Below are 18,387 nucleotides of genomic sequence, written 5' to 3' on the forward strand. Positions count from 1 at the left end.
GCGAATATTTTGCCAGCAGATGGGGGGGTTAATAAGCGAATGTCTGAAGGTAGTGGAGTCATGCAGGGGGTCAATGACACTGAGTTTCAACGCAGTGGGGATAACACTGGAAAGCAAGCTTGGAGAGTAGTAGGGGGTAACCACTGCTAATTTTGGAAATAGTCAGGGTCTTGGAGGGGTCCAGAAAAGATTGGCTGCAGGTAGTGGGTCAATGAGGTAGATTATCCAGTTAGTGGAGTCACATGTGGGAGCTACCCTGGGGGAAGTCAGGGTTATGCAGAAGTCACTGGTGATCAGTCTGGGTGCAGATGAGGTCACCAAGAGGTCAATAAGGGCATATTTCTAGGTAGTGGGGTCATGCTGCTGTCAATGAGACTGAAGGGAAATAAATATATGCCATGCTCTTTAGGCACCAAGAACTAGGCTGAACCATTAGCAGGCTTTGGTCAGTGTGTAGATGGAGTCTAGACATCCTGAAGAAACAGTACTTCTCCCATTCCCCTATCATTGGTGGGGGAGGATTGTCTCATGGTAACTGAAATTATTCAGCTTTCTTGCTGTCCTCTTTAAGGTATTTGGCTTGGCTATCCTTAACAATTTTGGCTTAAATATGTATTTTCGGAAAAATTTTAATCAGTTCTTATAAGAAAATTATCTGTAAAATCTTACACAGCAAAAATAGTTAACTTTTCTATTGAAGTGATATAGACTTTACTTAAGGGCTTTATTCTGCTCTTGCCTGCACACCAAAAAAAGCGGGTAAGGGAGAGAAATGCTTTAATGAGGCCTTTCATTTATCATATAGTTTGTGTATCTGGCATATTAGCACTGGGAGAGAGAAGTATCAGGACTTCCATCTAGATACCAAGAGACTTTCCACTTCTGTAACTCTCACAACCATTAAAAAAAAAATCCCATGAGACATTTAAAAGTAATTAGTGTAGTTATCATGCTTTATAGCTTCAAAGCTTTAGAAAAAGTATGGAAGAGGGTCACCATGCCACAATTAAGGCAGGTATGTGTAAGACTCATCAAATCTATAGATGTCCCAAGAGACACAGGGAAACACAATGGTTCTTGGGACATCCAAGCAGGCAAAGATACCTCTGAACATTACCCAGCCTCTTCCAATGCTGTCCAGTGCAATCACCTGCAGACACAATGATGTGGGTTTGTAGCAGCATGATCCTACAGAGAGTAGTTATCCCCTGGCCCTCCCACCATGATATAACACTCCCTCAAGTTCAGGGAGTCCAAATCCCATGGATCTGGGGTGGAGGGAGAAGTATGCCATGGAGCTATTGCTCTCCCCTATTTATGGCTCCTAGACTTTCATCCATCTTAGCAGCGAGGTGCATATGGTCCAAATAAATTATGGCTTTGTTTTAAACAAAAAAGACAAAAGTTAAAAAGATCAGAACTAATTTCAGCAAAAAGCTTTTTTTTTTTTTAAGTAAAGTTTTTAAAAGCATTTTATTGATTGTTGTCCTATAAAGTCACTGATGTCTAATTCCTGCAGAATTGTATCTGATAAAAGGAGAAATGGAAACAGTTATAAAAACATCTGGAAAAACTAGATGTGAAAAATATATACAATGTATTTAAAAACCTGAATAAAATTAATATCTGGATTTATACATTCAGTTACTGTGTTAAACATCTGGCTGTATACAATAGGGTTTTTTAATTATTTGTTAAAAAATTAGCAGTATTTTTACCTATGTTAAATAACACTGTGTTCAATTTACAAAGATTACAGTATGCTCATTACTGTTTCATTGGTCCACTTATAAATTAATTCACAAGGGTATATAATCACATTTCAAACTTCCAAAGTTGGGGATCTTCAAATTACTTTATACAAAACTATTGCTTTTCTAATAGATTTTGAAGTGTAGTTGTTACAGGGATACCTTAAGAACATTACACTTATTTACAAATCTTCAGCATATTACAATATATATTACAACATGCAGCCCCTCCAAAAAATGGAGTGAAAATATTACAAGCAGAAAGCCTTTCTACTATAAGTTTTTACCTCATTTGTGTGCTAACATTTATTCAACCCTGCTGAGTGATCAGCTGTGTCTTAAAAGGATTAACATATTTATAATACATACAGTGTGCAAACCGTAACACCTAGTTACAGAGAAGATGTTTTGAAAACTATTTCGTGACCAAGTGCATCTTGGTCAGACAACATTAAATGGTTGTTTCTCCTGTGAAATGTGAGCTTCTACTATTCCCTCTCCCACCATCATGTGCACAATGGAGTCATCATGCGCACAATAGGTCAGGTCACAATTGGGAATGGGAAGGCAAAGTTGACAAAACATCATATTACTCTATACTCCCTGCAAATCCTCCCTCATTGCGAGGCCTTCTCATCTTCTCCAGTATGAACTCTATGACCAAGAGTTTAAGTCAATACTAGTGCTGCTTGCCTATGAATTTTTCCCTTCCTGTATCTGTAGTAATTAACATGTAACAAGGACTTAAGGTGAAGGGATCCTGGAGTTCTGGTTCATATACCTCTCTCCTGCTCCTTCCTCAACAAAAACCAGGAAATTAATTTGACCACCTCTGCTACCGAAGTGGAAAAAAGTTAAAAAAGCACTCCACTCTCCCTGCAAAACCTTGAACTGAAGCAACACCACATCTTAAGATCCTAGTTAAAAGAAATAGGCAAAACTGGAATTGAAATGAAAATGATTAATAGAATATTTCCCAGAGATCAACATCCTCATGTATTTTCAAAATAAATCAAGAATTCAGCATTATAATCCTTACCCTGTGGGAGCGGAAGTTAAGGCACAAACTGGTAAAATTCAGATCTTAAGATACCCCTGCAAGTGTTCAAACGCAACTGTGTAACTGAGTATTTTTTGTAGCTACAACTTACAGCATGAGTTTTAAAAATGTGTCTGTAAATGTATAAAAGTGCCAACTGCTCAAAAAGATACTGTAATGCTACCATAATGGACAACAGTGGGAGCCAAACTCTACAGCTCAGCTTGTGTTTAGCCTCCACAGACACCAAATGAGCATGTGCACATGTGTGCTCCAGAGCACAGAAGATAAGTTTATTTTGTGCATAACAGGGCTCAGGGAAGGCCAGAGAAACGACACAAGAGAAGGTGTCGCAATCAGCTGGCGTGGGACTCCAGTGAAATACTATGTGGAATTGGATAAGCTTGGAGAGAATTATAACACTGTCAGTCAGGCAATCTGATTTTCTATCAGGGACGCAGAGGAGCAGAGCAGAGCACAGAGCTGCTTATACTTATGGAGAATATTTTTACAAAGAACAAGCTGAAACAAGCTAAGGTATCTGACGAACACGTACTCAGGGTGGCTAGCCCATCCTGTTGCTCATGCTACCAGGGCTATGTTCTGATTTTACTGTTCTAATTCAATTGGAATAGTCTTAAGTAAGTCTCCCTGAGCTGGGAATTACATCCCCAGCTAAAAGGGTAGACATACCATAAGGCTGGTCTGTTCTGGGGATGGAGGCTGGAGCCTTGGAGACCAAGCTTACTTTCCTACACTACAAAAGTTCACTGCATACCTCTTGATTTGAAAACCCTTCTCGGCACTCTCAACACTGAAGCAACACTGGAAGGAAACAAAATCTGAGCTGCTTGAATAGATGAAACATCCTCATCAGCAAATAAGACCAACAGAAAACCATTCTGGATTTCCCCTCTCAGTCCTTGGAGAACACATTAGCTTTGCTAGCTGGGACAGAGGTACTTTAATCACTGCTTTTCAAATGACAGCGTTTAAAAAAGAATCGTGTGTGAAATAAGCAGCCATCATTGGGGAGGAGAAAGCCCAAGGAGCTAAGGTTTTAAAGGATTAACACAAAAGGTTATCTAACGTTATGAAAACTCTTCACTAAAACAGACATATAGATAGATAGATGTAGACAGAGAGCCACAAGGAGAAAGATGAGAAGACCCAACAGAAGGGTGCTCTTATACTACAAAAGTAGAGAGCTGTGCACTCTAACTTAGTGGAATCTCTCTTTACTTGGTATATGTCTTCTCTGGAGCCTAGGGAGCACCTTATACAGTGCGTGCTCACGGGTTCCATTTTAGGCCACATGAGGGGTTAGAGAGCTGCTATTTATCCCCACACATAGCACCATCTTGTGCTAGCAGTACAGCATTGAAACTTTCCCTTGAGGAGTGGGAAATCCCCAAATATTAGTTTGTTGTTGCTGCTTGCTTGCAGGGCAACATGTTTCTGGGTGGCTGGTGGTTGGCCTCGCCAGAGGAAGCGAAGGTGTTTTTAAACGACTGAAAAACACAAACAAGAAAGTGTGTGTGTTGGGTTGGACAGGTGTGGGTTAGGAACCAGCACAAAAAGGTAAAGGGAGTGGAGCAGCTAAAGACAAAGGAAGGTGAAGTCTAAGATATGTGGAGCTGCTCTCCAGAGCTACCGCTCGGTCCCAGTTAGGATTCAGTGCAGATCAGACCTTGACTCAGTTAGCTCTCTTACACTGTAAAACAAGGAAGAGGGGACTATCTAAAGATGTCACCTGCATTTTGTTATGGGAACTTTAGAAGTTAATTTACTTTTTAGGGGCTTTGAACTTAAAGTAGTCTGGATACAGAGTGAGCTGCTGACTTTTTTCCCCCTCTGCCCTTCCTCCTATCACTGATTTTACAAATCTGTGATTCACAGTTCCCACGCTACAGCTATAGTGGGACAACAAGCACAAGACCAAGCCACCACTGATGGCCCTTAGTGCAAATCCTGCAGCAAAGAAAAAACAGATTTCAGAGACTCTATACATTTGTTTCAAGTCCAAGCAAACGTCCCATCCGTTCCATGTTCTTGTCAATTGTGGCTTGACATGTGATTTCCTTGGCACACTCCATTGGAAACCAACCTCTCTCACCATCCCGCAATCGTTCCCCTTCATACCAACCTGCAAGGGAGAATGGGGAGTCAACAATAAATACATGTATAAGATACTGTGTGTGGCATATTTATAGAGAGACTCCTGCACACACAGTCTGTCATTGCATCTGTAATATGGCTATGTTTACAATGAGTAAAATCTAAGGTATGGACAGACCATGTTATTTGGAAACATTGTGCATGCAGATTAGGGATAATCAAAATAAAGCAGTAAAGATACAGTATATTTAAAAACCACACCCCTTCTTTGGATCTCAGGAATATAAACAAACAAATCAGCCTGAGGTTTTTCCTTTGTTTTTTACTCTTTATAAGTGACACTAAACAACTGGGGTAGAGCTAAGGGTTGCCTCTGCAAGGTGCTGAGCACTCTTAAGTCCCACTGAAACTACTGTGAGCTGACTGTACTCAGCATCTTTGCAGGACATGCTCAGCATTGTAATTAACATTTGTATTGTGGTAGCAATACCCAGGTTGGGCCCCAACATGACTGGCATTTACATAACAAATGACAGTCCCTGCCTCATATGCTGCAAGACTACCCCTTAGAGAGTAACAATGTTCTGAAGCACAGCACAAGATGTAAATACTTTGAATGTGTGGAGTATTCAGACAAATCAACAAGTACATTGCTCACAAAGCAATGATGACTCTTGAGAGCTAGATTTTTAAAGAGGCCTTAACCTAAGTTTCTTCTTTATGGGCACATGGCTCCTGGAAAAAAAAAATCATACCCACATTGCTGCACCTGCAATTAATTATCTATGCAAATCCTCTGAGTTGGATGGAAATTTACTTGAATGTGGCCACAATGCCTGCATAAAGAGTGGCTGTCCTTCAAGAACCTGGGCCTAATCCTATGGCTTTCTGTAGCGTTTCTTCTAGGCTGACACCTCATTTCATTGTGGAGCCAATACTAGATGGAAACTTGCATTCTCTAGGACTCTGTTTCCTAGTTTGACCAATCTATCTTGGTGGTAGCTAACCACAAAACTGTTTACTCACCATCATTCACTTTTTGATAAACCAGAACCACATCAGCAACCTGAAGGGATAGTTCATCTGACTGCTTTGCAGTGTAAGTTCTGACAATCTCTACCTGTGTCAATGCTAAGGAAGAAACAGGATATATTGAACCACATGATGTTTATAATCAACCGAATACCTTTATACTTTAGCAACATACACAAAAGTCATTTTAACATCCCATTTTAGAATGTGCCAAAACAAAACCACCCAAGTAATCTCAGTAATGGACCACTTTAAACATGTTGGCTTCCCCATGGGGAGCTACACACAAACATGAATTTGGGTCAGACAGAAAATCAGCTTGCACTCTCAACTTAGTCACTAATAGGCTGATACAACTGGCCAAACCAGTTTTAATCAATGCAAGTAAAATAACTCCTAGAACCAGAAAAACCCTGAAAAAACTTCCTCAGAAATGCTCTTGACAAACAGCATCCACAGAATGTCACAAAGGAAATCTGGATAATTTGTTTTTTTGGAAGGAAACACATTTATTCTTACAGTCTACACTTACTCAAGCTATCCACTGAGGGGCAGTATATTTCTGTTTTCACATTAAGTCTCTGAAAAGTCTTCTTGTCTCTCACTTACTTGCCCTGTCTGCATTCTGTCTGTCACTGTTCTGTCCAAGTGCAGTAATCCAGCGAGCTCTTTCACTCCTGCAAACAGAGACAAATTCAGTTTCCAAGACACCTGGCCCTTAGAGTGCTAGAGATCACATCTTTTTCAGGACCCTAGATTTAAATCTTTCCTCTTTCTCCTGGGAAGAAACCATATTACGTTTATTTTTTTTAGTCAAGAGCTTTCTTAAACATAGCAAGATATATTTTCCTGTAAACTTCATGATTCAAGTAAAGTGAAACATATTAAGTGACCAACAATAATGGATTGCTTAGCAGAGGCGGTATTCCAATAAAAGAGGAACAGAATAGTATTCTATACATTTGGGAATTGTCTTAAGAAGGTTGCCTAAAAAGTGTGATCTCATGTGCATATTTTCATTGTTTTAATTAAGTATAATTAAAATAAGCTTTGTCCTAGTATCGGCAATGAATGGCCTTAATATTAATTACTAGTCTAACACAGACCACAGAAACTTAAATAAAAATAACATTTTAAATGTGTATTTATTAGCAGCCTTCTCTACAAAAAATATGCAGATTATCTGGCAGATTTAATGGGCACGGCACACCATTCATATGTAATGTAAGCAGACAAAAATCTTCTGTAACTAACAATTGGCTGGATGTATATTTGAAAAGGAAAGCCACCATCTGAGTGTGTGAGAATCCTTTAACAAGACAAATGAATTAGTTTAACTGAAATGCTCACACTTTGTATTGTACCAAGGCATGATGCATCAAATTCAGATCTTACAAAAATCAAACTGTGCTCTGAAAGGGCCAAGTTCGGTCACTGATGTGCTCACTTGGGAAGTCAGGGATGCGTTACAAACATCCAAGAGCAGAATTGTGCCGTACAAGAATCATTTGAACTTAACCTTGGATAACTAGATAATAAGGTAAATAATTGATTTCAGCTAGAATATCTCAATATTTCTGAAGAGATGGGCAGAGGAATAATTAGATTCTAAGTATCACAAAGTTCTCTCAAAGGAACAAATTGTTGACAGTACAATTTTTGAGGGGACTGATGGGGTGTGATGGGGGTAAGAGAGAGATAATGGACAGGAGATGAAGGAAAATGGTTACAGATTATGTAAATGATATCCAAATCAACAGATGAGCCATAATAATTAAATCCAAATGGATTTGAGTTTTGACAAATTAAGATCTGAATGTGATGCATCATGCCTTGGTACAATACAAAGTGTAAGGGTTCAGTTAAACTAATTCTTTTGTCTTGTTAAAGGGATTCTCACACACACAGATGGTTTAGGCAGCAGGAGAAATGCCACCCACCTGCCTCAATGGGTGGGGGAAACTTGATAGGGCCGGTAGTGAAAGGGGAGTCCCAGCAGCTAGCAAGGGAGACTCTTGCTGAGGAACACCAGATAGCTCCTCCCACCAGGAGTCTCTGGCAGTCACTGGCCTGCTGGAGCGGAAGGAGTCTCTGGCAGTCATTGGGCCAGCATTCCTTAGCTCCCAGGATTTAACCCGTCTTGGGGGCCATGTGGACCCTCTTTTGGCTCTGTTCCAGCTGGCCACCCTACCCATCTGTCAGAATCCAGCCTGACAGAAGCTGCAGGTCTAGCTAATCACCTGTTTGGGGGTCAGAAAGGAATTTTTTCTTCCACAGGCCAATTGGCAGAGGACCAGGAAGGTTTTTTAGCCTTATTTGCAGCATCTCCTAGCCAAGAACATGCATGGAACCTAACTGAGGTACTGGAGGGCTGAGTTGTTAATGTGTTGCAACTTGCGGCCAGTTACCAGTGACGTTAAGAGAATAAAATGAATGGTTCCCAGAGGTAAAGGACATGGGATTTTGGTGATAGGCCTTGGGCTCACAGGATAGGGTGAAACCTTGTGGCCCTTGAAGGCCATGATCCTCACCCTATAGCACTCTCTGTTCTCCTCATGTGGGTTGGGGAGGAGGAGACGCTAGGACTCAGAGAGATCCGAGTCCAGGGGTGTATTCTGAGGAGAGCCTACCTCAAGTTACGGGTTATATGGTAAGGAGCCATGTAACTTCCACACTGGAACCAATTAAATGTCTGGTATAGGAGAGTATGGGTAATAGCAAGTAGCGTTCCTCTCCTGTGCTAAAGTTAAATAAAAGCTGCAGCCAGTTACTTCATTCCATGTATGTCTCTGTCCTCATTTTGCCACTGTGTCTGCATCAATTTCAGTAAAAGGTCAACGTGCTTTTAAAATCTGAAATCAAAATTACTTTTAAAAAAACAGTTACTGTACATGTAAAAGATTAAAAGCCTTTGTATCCCATGTTTCAGATGAACAATATATGTGCATGAAACTGGCAACATGCTCAGAGGTTTATCAACAAATACAATATTTCGGTATATCAAAAACTGTTTTCACTGGAATAAGAAATCAAGAGAACTGAAAAACAGAAGCATTAGGGCAGTTTGAAAAGGTCACCAGAAAAGAGAATGTCATCTTGAAATCTCCCCTCCCCTTGCTCCCCTCCAGTTTTTTGAAATGCTGCTGCTAAAAACCATCATCTGCCATTTTGATCATGTCCCCTCCCTCTTTGAAACCCTTTCCCAGGCATCCCCTCAACCTCCCATGTCAAATTCAGAGTAGAGATGGCAATGAAACATAATCCTGGATGTGAACTCTGAGGTGTTTGGAACCTAAACCTTACAGTTGGTTCCCCTTTTTATTGTGAGTAAAAATCCTTTATGCAAACCAAACTGTGGGGTTTAAAAATCCCCAATATGAACCAGAGCCCCAAGACTCAATTCTGATTTGGGCTCCCATCTCCTTCAAAGCTTGTACAACTCTGTCACTGCCTCCATTTTGGCTATCATGCTCAAAATCCCCATCTTGCTGCCTGTACTCCTCCTAAACTTCTTATTTGAGCTGCCTAATCTATCATGCCATATTCTGGGCTTGTCTCTTCCCTCCACATGTGCAAATTCCTCCTTGGAATACACTTGTCCCAAAAGTCCTCTCCATTATACCCTGCTACAGGATGCTGGCTTGACTTAAGTGGTGGTTATACAATAAAAGTCTAATGATTTTGTGTTCTCTGTCTTATAAAGCATTGGTTATACTGCCTTTGGGGCATAGTGTTGTTTAAGTTACCTTGTTTGAAGAAAACTATGATTAAATTAAGGACACAATAGTGTAAGGCAACAAAGAGGATAAATGGAATAAAGAGTTGTACTTAGATTGACAAAATTAGGATTATTCAGTTGTGAGAGAGGATGCTTCAAGGGTGACATGATTTAGCTGAGGGTTATTACCTCCTGATTATTGGTGGTTGCTGGGCACACCAGAACGAGGAGATAAAGATTTAAGTTGAGAGAGAGAGAACATATGTTGAAAGAATCTAAGGTATTAATTTACAGAGTGACAAATAGTTGGAATGGACTTCCAACTTAATATACATGATCAAAAATTAGATATTATATGAATAATATTTTAATACTGTACATTAAATTCAGCAAGTTAATGGGATATTAGTAGGGCTGGTTGAAAATTTTCTGATGAAATATTGGATTTTTGCCTAAATATTTAGTGAAAAATGTCAGCTGAAAACCAAACAATTTCAGTTAGGAAATACTTCCATGGTGCCTTGTAGGAATTATAGTTTCTGTAGCTCATGTTCTCATTTTCCTCTATGGGCTAGGTTCCATGGCCTAACTCCACCTCTCATGATGCACCGGGGAAATAGAACTCCCATGAGGCACAACAATGACTCAGCAAGAGGAGAGGTGGTATCTCGAGGGAGATGGAGACTGTTCCATACAGAATAGGAGTTTGAGGCATCTGAACTACAACTCCCATGCGGCACGGTGGCAGCATTTCAGATCCAAGTTTCAGATGAAAGTTTGGGGGCTTTCCCTCCACCCCAAAAAGTAGAATTTTTCCATGGCCACCTGCACCCTGCCATCCCAGTTTTCCAACCAACTCTAGACAGTTGTTTTGTGTTTAGAAAAATGCACTTGTTAGCTGGAAGGAAATTTTCATGAATCTTTCTTTCTCCACATAGGCTTTGGGCCATTTTGCATGGGAATATTTTTATTGTCCACTGGAATATAGAAAGTAAAAACACAATTTTAACATTTTAAAAATTTATTGCATCACAAATATGCCTCCCTTTCCCACTGAACATTTCCATACATGAGTGGCCTACAGCCTGCTTGCATCCTCCATAGACAAGGTAATCATCAAGTGCTGATCATATACTGGTGACTAAAACAAAAATGAAAGAAAGATCCATTAGCTTCAAGAAGATTAGCACTCTGTCTAGGAATACTGTAGCTTTGTTTCATTGTTTGTAATTCTGTACTCTAGGCCTGGTTTCCCACTAACCTGCGTAGTCATTTATAGCTGTGAAGAGAAGTGTAAAACTCCATCATTTGGTAGCATTTTACACCAGTGCTGAGCTGCCAAAATATTAACAACAGGTTCCCTCCTCCTCACCTCACAAGAGGGTCGTGCCCCATCCAACCCCCCATGTTCCTTGACAACCCCCCCCCCCCGGGACCCCTGACCATTCCCCCCCTTCCCTGTCCCCCTGTTGCCCATCCAACCCCTCTTCTCATCCTTGATTGCCCCCCGGGACCCCCTGCCCCATCCAACCACCCTTTCTCTCTATCCCTGACTGCCCCCCCACCTCATCCAACCCCTGCTCCTTCCTGACTGCCCCCTAGGACCCTTGCCCCCATTCAATCCCCCCTATTGCCTGCCCTCTGACCGTCCTGACCCCCATCCACCCCGCCACAACCCACCGAACACCCCCTCGCTGCTCCCTGCCCCCTTATCACACTGCTTGGGGCCGGGACCGGGTCCGCATCCGCTCGGGCTGGGACTGGTGCTGCGGGGCCTGAGCTGGGCTGGGGCCGCTCGGTTGGGACCAGCCCGAGCCGGGGGTGCTTGGCCGGGACTGGGTTGGGGCGCTCAGCCGGGGCAAGGGGGAGCCGCTCAGGTGAAGCCAGACTGAGCCACATGTGCGCTGTCCCCTCCCACCCCCCGGCTTACCTGCCTGCTGCTTGTTTCAGGCTTCCCGCGAACATTTGATTCGCGGAAAGCGGGGGAGGGGGAGGAAAAGGAGGGCAGAGCATTCAGGGGAGAGAGGGAGGTGAACTGGGGCCGGGTGGACAGCTGCCCGAGCCTTTGTTAAATTTAAAAGCTTTTTTAGAACTGATTGTCCCAGAACAAGCGGTTCTAAAAAGGCTTCTAAATTTAAAAACCGGTTCCCACGAACCAGTGCAAACCGGCTGGAGCTCACCACTGTTTTACACCCACTTTGCACTGATGTGAACAACAATACAAGGCATAGGACAAAAATAGATCTTCTCTATCCCAGACCCTGTGTACACACTAAAGGTATGATTTAAAATCAGTTCAGTTAAACTGATGCAAAAAGCTTTGTGGACACTCTTAAATCAACATAATTCTAGAGTATGTTGATACATCTTAAATTAATTAGAAGCAAATTTATGCTAAACTGAAATACACCACTCTAAAATTAGTAAAAGTATATTCAGTATACTTTGAACTGGTTTAATTTAAATCTGGTTTTAAAAAATGAAAAACATACTGTTTACAGATTCGTATTTTCCATTTTTATAACTGTGTTGTAGACATTCTTAATAGGCACCATCTATCATTCCTCTCAGGCAGGTCAGAGAAACAACAGGCGGTAATTGACTGTGCTCTAATTTAAAGGTTAGCTTCCTTCTAATCTCTCAGTTCATTGCGTTGTACACAGAAAGAACAAAACATGCAATGGTTGGTGCATATACTATCTAGACAAGAAAATGTTTCTAAACTTATTCCAAATATAAAAACAAAGAGTAAATATGATTTTGAACAATGTGCAAAAACTGAAATGCTTCTCTTCTGGAACTTTCACATAAGTTGTCAAGAGTCAGATTCGTCTTGTGTGGAAGCCAGCGTGACGACCAGGTGAGATGCCGGTGCCAGTAATGTTTTTTCTAATTGTAAGTGACAATTTAATTTAAATAAAATTGTAGTCTGTGGCAGGAGCCTTACAGCTATCCCAAGAAGTATGTGTAAGAGATTAACTTTAATAATGCACATTACGATTTTCTGACAAATGGCTCTTTATAGATATTGCTTCCCTTTTTTGACCCAAGTGGCTAGTCACAGTTTGGGGCCCTCTGGATGTTCCAGCTGGGAGGAGAAATTGGCAATAGTCAGCTATGCCTTTGATGCAGTTTTGTTTATTTACGAAGAATGCGCAAAGCTCTGTCTCTCTGAACACAGAAGGAATCAAGTAGCAAGAAACAGTTTCTTTCTCTCACAGCACCAAGCACACTCTTTTCAGCTTTCTTACAGGGCCCTGTTTTCAGGTGCTCTCTCTATATATTTCTGTCTCTTTTGCTTTCCTACACCCAGACCCTCACCCAAAATAATACTCAGCAAAAACTCCTGGTCAGTTCACACACTATTTTTGTTTTAGGTGAAGACTTATGCTTAGAGCTGTCTTAATTGAAAGGTGAGTTCACACCTATCAATCTCAGTGGGGTTTTAGCTCAACTCATAACAAAGTTTCATCCAGCTCATAACAGCAGCTGCGCCACCACCTCAGCTTCACCCACAGTCCCAATGTGGCCTAAAATGATGATACCCAACAACCAATCCCAAACAGAATGAAAATAAATAATTTAACATATTAAAAATTTTACAAGGTTAACTATTTGCATATGTACAGAGTTTTTCTGTCAAGATGTTTTTACATTAGTAATCCCCAAAAATTTTATGTGCACCCAAATTTCTCTCCCTAGATTTCTTTTAATAAGCAGCTGAAAAATGCCTATTGTTTCCAGGAAATTTGCTGGCTACGGCAGGCCCTGATCATTTTGTTAGAATGGGGAATCCACCTCTAACAACTTTCCCAGCTACATTCTCAGATTCAGGGGGCAGCCAAGCTCAAATTCTGTTCCCCTGATATCTTCTCAAGTGGTCCTTAAGGATAATTTTGGGTTTAGTCCTGGGACCTAACTGCGTCCTAAACTATCACAAGACATGGAGTATGCTGGCCCCAGGCCATTTGGTACAGTTCTTCCAAGGTAGTCAGTTAACTCCCATAGTCCTACTGAACCTTTCCACCATCACATCAGATATGGGTGCGCTGGGGAGGTGCAAGTTTTGTGGATGCCTAGACTCTCACAAACCTGCTTAAACACTTGGATTCAAAATTTCTCCCTTGATCTGTGTATAACGCACCTGGGATCCCAAATCTGGTGATGAATTCATTCACTAGGACCCCAGCTATTGTCACAGCCTCTTGATTTCTTATTGGATAAGCCTTGGGCTATTTTGTGAAGCAGCCATAGCTACCAGCAAGTATTGATTGCCAGCCTCTCTCTCAGACAAGGGCCCAAGAACAGCAGCACCAATGTGTTCCATTGGTGCCCCCACAAAATATGGCTATAAAGGGGCTCTCCCAGTTTTAGGGGACCCCTTTTTTGGCAATGCAAGCATCACATTTCCTGCACCAATTTCTACATCCTGCCCACATTTTACCCAATACCAATACCCAATACCTCCTGCAGGGCTGAAGCCCCAAGCAAAATGGCCAGACGTAATCAAACTATGGCTAAGAAATTAAGTGTATTCTTGAATTAACAACAATGCGTTCCATTTAGAAATGCAGCACTCTCTACACCTGTAGGCATCTCTACCCCATTCAGTTTGGCCTGCTTAGTGCAGATATTTTCCTTCTTTGCTTTCTCCACTTTTAGCATCCAGTCTTAAGAGAGAGTATAGACTGCTATCAGATTCCTGTCTGGATTCTTCCTCTCACCGAACTTTGTGGGATTGGTATTTTTGTTTTTTACTAGTGCCATATAACAAATTAATTCTGTAATTGTCAAGAACACAAATTAGTAAAAGAGTAAAGTTTTACTATCTCCCCCAAACAACTAAAAAAAGCACACATTTTTTGCCACGAAGCATGTCATTCCAGAACAAGTTTGACTCATCCTCTGATTACAGTAATGAGGTCTTTACAGAATCATTAATGATCTATAGCTTCTTTCAGGGTTATTCTAAACTTTGAAAGCAAATCTAAAAGAGTAAAACTTTCCGAGCACAGATAGGCCCAGAGCATTGTGTGATTAATGTTTTAATGTGTTCCCTCCCATCTTTACTGTCCACAGAGACAGATAAAATCTTTCACTTTTGTGGAGGGCAGCTTGGATGCTAATGGCATCTCAGAGATGGCCTCTCACAGGGATTTGTACCAGAGAGAACAAGACACTACTTGTTGCTGTTGTCTAAAGCAGAACACTCCCTGAAACAGCTCCAGTAGAACAAGGACCACCTCTATCACTGCTTCCCCATGGCTATGCAAAGTTCTTCCAACACAGCAACTACTGTTTAACAGAATGCTGTATCCTACGCCTGTATCTTCCAAGCGCTATGGTAAATAATACTCTGCAAATCAGTCACAAGAGAACAAGAATTACATCCTATCATTTTTTTGTTATCCCTAATCTGCTACATCTTAAATTAGGACTGAGATTTGTCACAGCTCCTGATTGTACTAACACGGCTACCCCTCTGATACTTGACACTATAGTCTGTGTCTCGACCTAATTTTATAAAATGCTAAGATGCTAAAATATTAACCAACAGTCAAGACTGATATTCTACTACACCAATGAGGGAAGAGGTTCTGAAGGAATTAAGGATGCAGAGGAATTGTTTATGTCACTGTGGTCAGTGTTATTTACAATTTTGGGACTCATTCTGAAAGGGGGCCTTTAATTGCAACCTTTATAAAACCAGCATTTTTTCCTGATTTTCTGCTCACTTTTGGTTGCTTGATTATCCAACATGCACAGGCAAATATGAAATTTCACAAACAGGTGTGCCTGCAATATTTATTAATGCAGTTAGGGAGAGTATGAAAATGTGGCCCTTGACATTTAATTTGCCTTTGAAAAATTCTTTCCTTTGAGATTTTAAAACATGAATTGGTTATCTCAGAGACTGGAGCTATTAGTGCTCCAACCTATTTGGATGAATAGACATCCATGCTTTCAAATAAATGCATATTATTTACCCTTCCAGTTTACTATATGCACTTATTCTCTGGACATATGCTAGGAATTATAGCCACCATCACTTTATGCTATCCTTCATCAGAGAATGTAAAAGCACTTTACAAATATTAAGCTGCACAAGGAAATATCATACCAGTTCTTCAGATGGGTAAACTTAAGCAAGAAGATGTTAAGTCAGCACACCAGGAATAGAATCCAGGTCTCTGGAGTTCCAGTCCTCAGTGCCAACACTTAAACCAGTGTTGTCGAGTGGACGGGAATCAGAGTAGTCCACATTACCTCTTACCTTGAAAAACAAACAAAAAGCAATAAAACTTAGTGCCTGGTCATGTGCTTTAGTCACTTCAGAAAGAGACCAGGTAGGTGAGTTAATTACCTCACCACCTTGTGTCTCTAATATCCTGTGACTGAGGCCTTGACTACACTCACACTTTACAGCGCTGCAACTGGGGTGTGAAAAAACACCCCCCTGAGCGCTGCAAGATACAGCGCTGTAAAGCGTCAGTGTAATCAGGGCAGCTGCGCTGCACGCTACACCCGTAAGGGATGTGGTTTACATGCAGTGCTGGGAGAGCTCTCTCCCAGCGCTGCCGCTCTGACTACACTCACACTTCGGCAGCACTTTGAAATTCCAAATGTAGCCATACCTTGACACAGCTACAATTATAGTCACTTTCTGTAATGCAATACCCCAGTTCTTTGATTAGTTTGCTTTAGAATAGCTAAAACAATTAGACCACAGTACTGACATAACACTCAAAAATTTTGGTAGCATTTTCATGTATTTAAACTCAAAATTGTATTTCATGTGCTATGACTTCGATTGAAAATAGTCAAAATGACTTAAATTTAGGGGGTGGGGAGGGAACCTCCCAAATGGAGATTTAAATTGCAGCTCTGACTGAATTGTTAAGGCCATCTTTCAAGGAACAAGAGACTTCACAAAAGAAGTCACTTCTTCCCACTATCAATACGTGCACAGGAGGGTGAAAGTGAAGTGACAGGAGTAGAGGCCTGGCTTGATGGGATACACAGTGAACCCTACACTTTCTCCTCCTTCTCTGACACTTTTAGACCTAATTTTTCTGACCTAAATCCCTTCCCTACAGTGCTTGTTTTCTTCTTCTTTCATGACTGAAAGAGCTTTGGTTATCCAAATTATTACTGCATGACTGTGAAAAGCCACCAACTGGCCTTGTGCAGAAGTATTAGCATACAAACCTTTTTCTTTTTTAAATCTGCACAAAATCAAATTGTTAAAAATACTCAGTGCCACTAGGCTAATTCTCCAATTCAAAGAGACAGTGAAACAAATCAAGACTTTATATTTTGGATTAGAACACTCAATCTACATTTTTGTCACAACTGGACACTGGAAAATGCGTATGTTCCTAGCATGCAATAAGCCGTAAGTGGTAGAACAGTCCTCCCCCGCAACATAAAGACTTGAAAACATAAGACTTGTATATGTATTTCTCTCTGTTCTGTACTTCGGAGAAGACATGCTTTGGGAACATCCCTAATAACTGTGTTCTGCTGCCAATGTAAATAGTCAACTGTTTTAGTGCTCCAGATGTCTCCTTGCTTTGTCTACATGGTAGAGCCAGCCCCACGGGATATAAACCTAATGGCTTAAAGGCAAATATCCTTGTAATTTTGATGCCTTTATAAGGTCTAAATCAAACAAAAATTATAACAAACAACATAAATAGGGAAATATAGCAGGGATGGGAATATTCAACAGTGCACACCACTTAGAAACACAGTACATAGAAACAATAATAATCAGCACAGCAGAAGTTGATAATCATTTGCTCTGCCTCTTCTTAAAACATATTAGTCCTATCAATCTAATTAATCCTTTAAACATAACAGTCAGTAGCTGCAAATTAGAACTCACAACTACTTCTTTTAGTATCTGCAATACAGTTCCCAAATGTGATGATGTTGCCCGTGAGAGCCAGTTGAGGTCACTCAATTAGGGTGAACTGCAAACAAAATGGGGCAGAGAAAATCCCCAAATGCTGGTGGATATTCCAATACATAGTTTACCAAGCCAGCACAGAACAGCTTCTATAGTACCTCACTGGTTACTCAGAAGTCCAGACAACACAGTTCTCTTAAACTACCCAGCCTCAGGCCTCCCTCCAGACACACACGTCAGATATGATGATGATTACTGAAAGTCTTATCTCACCATATAAAAGAAAAGGTTCTTCCAATACCAAAGGATCAGCCACATACCCAGGTCTAATTATAAATTAGATCTTACCCAAAATACATGCTTATAGCCAATTCTTATTAACTAAGCTAAAAGTTATTAAAAAAAGAAAAGAGAGTGAGTGTTGGTTAAAAGATCAATATACATACAGACTTGAATTCAATTCTTGAGATTCAGATACATAGTAGAGATGAGCTTGTAGTTACCAAAAGTCCTTTTAGATATAGTTCATAGGTTATAGTCCAATGTCCATAACCAGGGTGACTCCAGTCAGTGATTGGAAATCTCAATTCTTATGGCTTAGGGTTTCCCACTCTTGAAACCCAAAGCAGATCTGAGATGAAGGATTGCGTCCCAGGGTTTTTATACAATTTCCAGCAGCCTTTTGGCCTGAGAAAACAATAGGCTTAACTCTCCTTCTCCCAAACATCCTGGCAATTAGCACAGGGTAAATTTATCCATTAAACAGTTCAGATACAGGTTACCACAACCTTCAAAGAGACATACAGACAACAATACT

At 40.8% G+C, this 18,387-nt stretch overlaps 1 protein-coding gene across 2 annotated transcripts in view; it reads right to left on the minus strand.

The window, feature by feature from the left end:
* Positions 1 to 1,494: 1,494 nt before the first annotated feature.
* Positions 1,495 to 18,387, minus strand: part of ARHGEF26 (Rho guanine nucleotide exchange factor 26) — a 104,631-nt gene continuing 87,738 nt past the window's right edge. For both annotated transcript variants that reach the window (XM_030576253.1, XM_030576252.1), the window contains exons 13-15: positions 6,550 to 6,617; positions 5,935 to 6,039; positions 1,495 to 4,936 (exon numbers count right to left, since the gene is read on the minus strand). In XM_030576253.1, the coding sequence (XP_030432113.1) occupies positions 4,794 to 4,936; positions 5,935 to 6,039; positions 6,550 to 6,617 (316 nt within the window). In that variant the 3' untranslated portion in view covers positions 1,495 to 4,793. The remainder of the gene's footprint in view (positions 4,937 to 5,934; positions 6,040 to 6,549; positions 6,618 to 18,387) is intronic.

Source organism: Gopherus evgoodei, chromosome 9 (assembly GCF_007399415.2).
Source record: "Gopherus evgoodei ecotype Sinaloan lineage chromosome 9, rGopEvg1_v1.p, whole genome shotgun sequence".
NCBI classification, from domain to species: domain Eukaryota; kingdom Metazoa; phylum Chordata; order Testudines; family Testudinidae; genus Gopherus; species Gopherus evgoodei.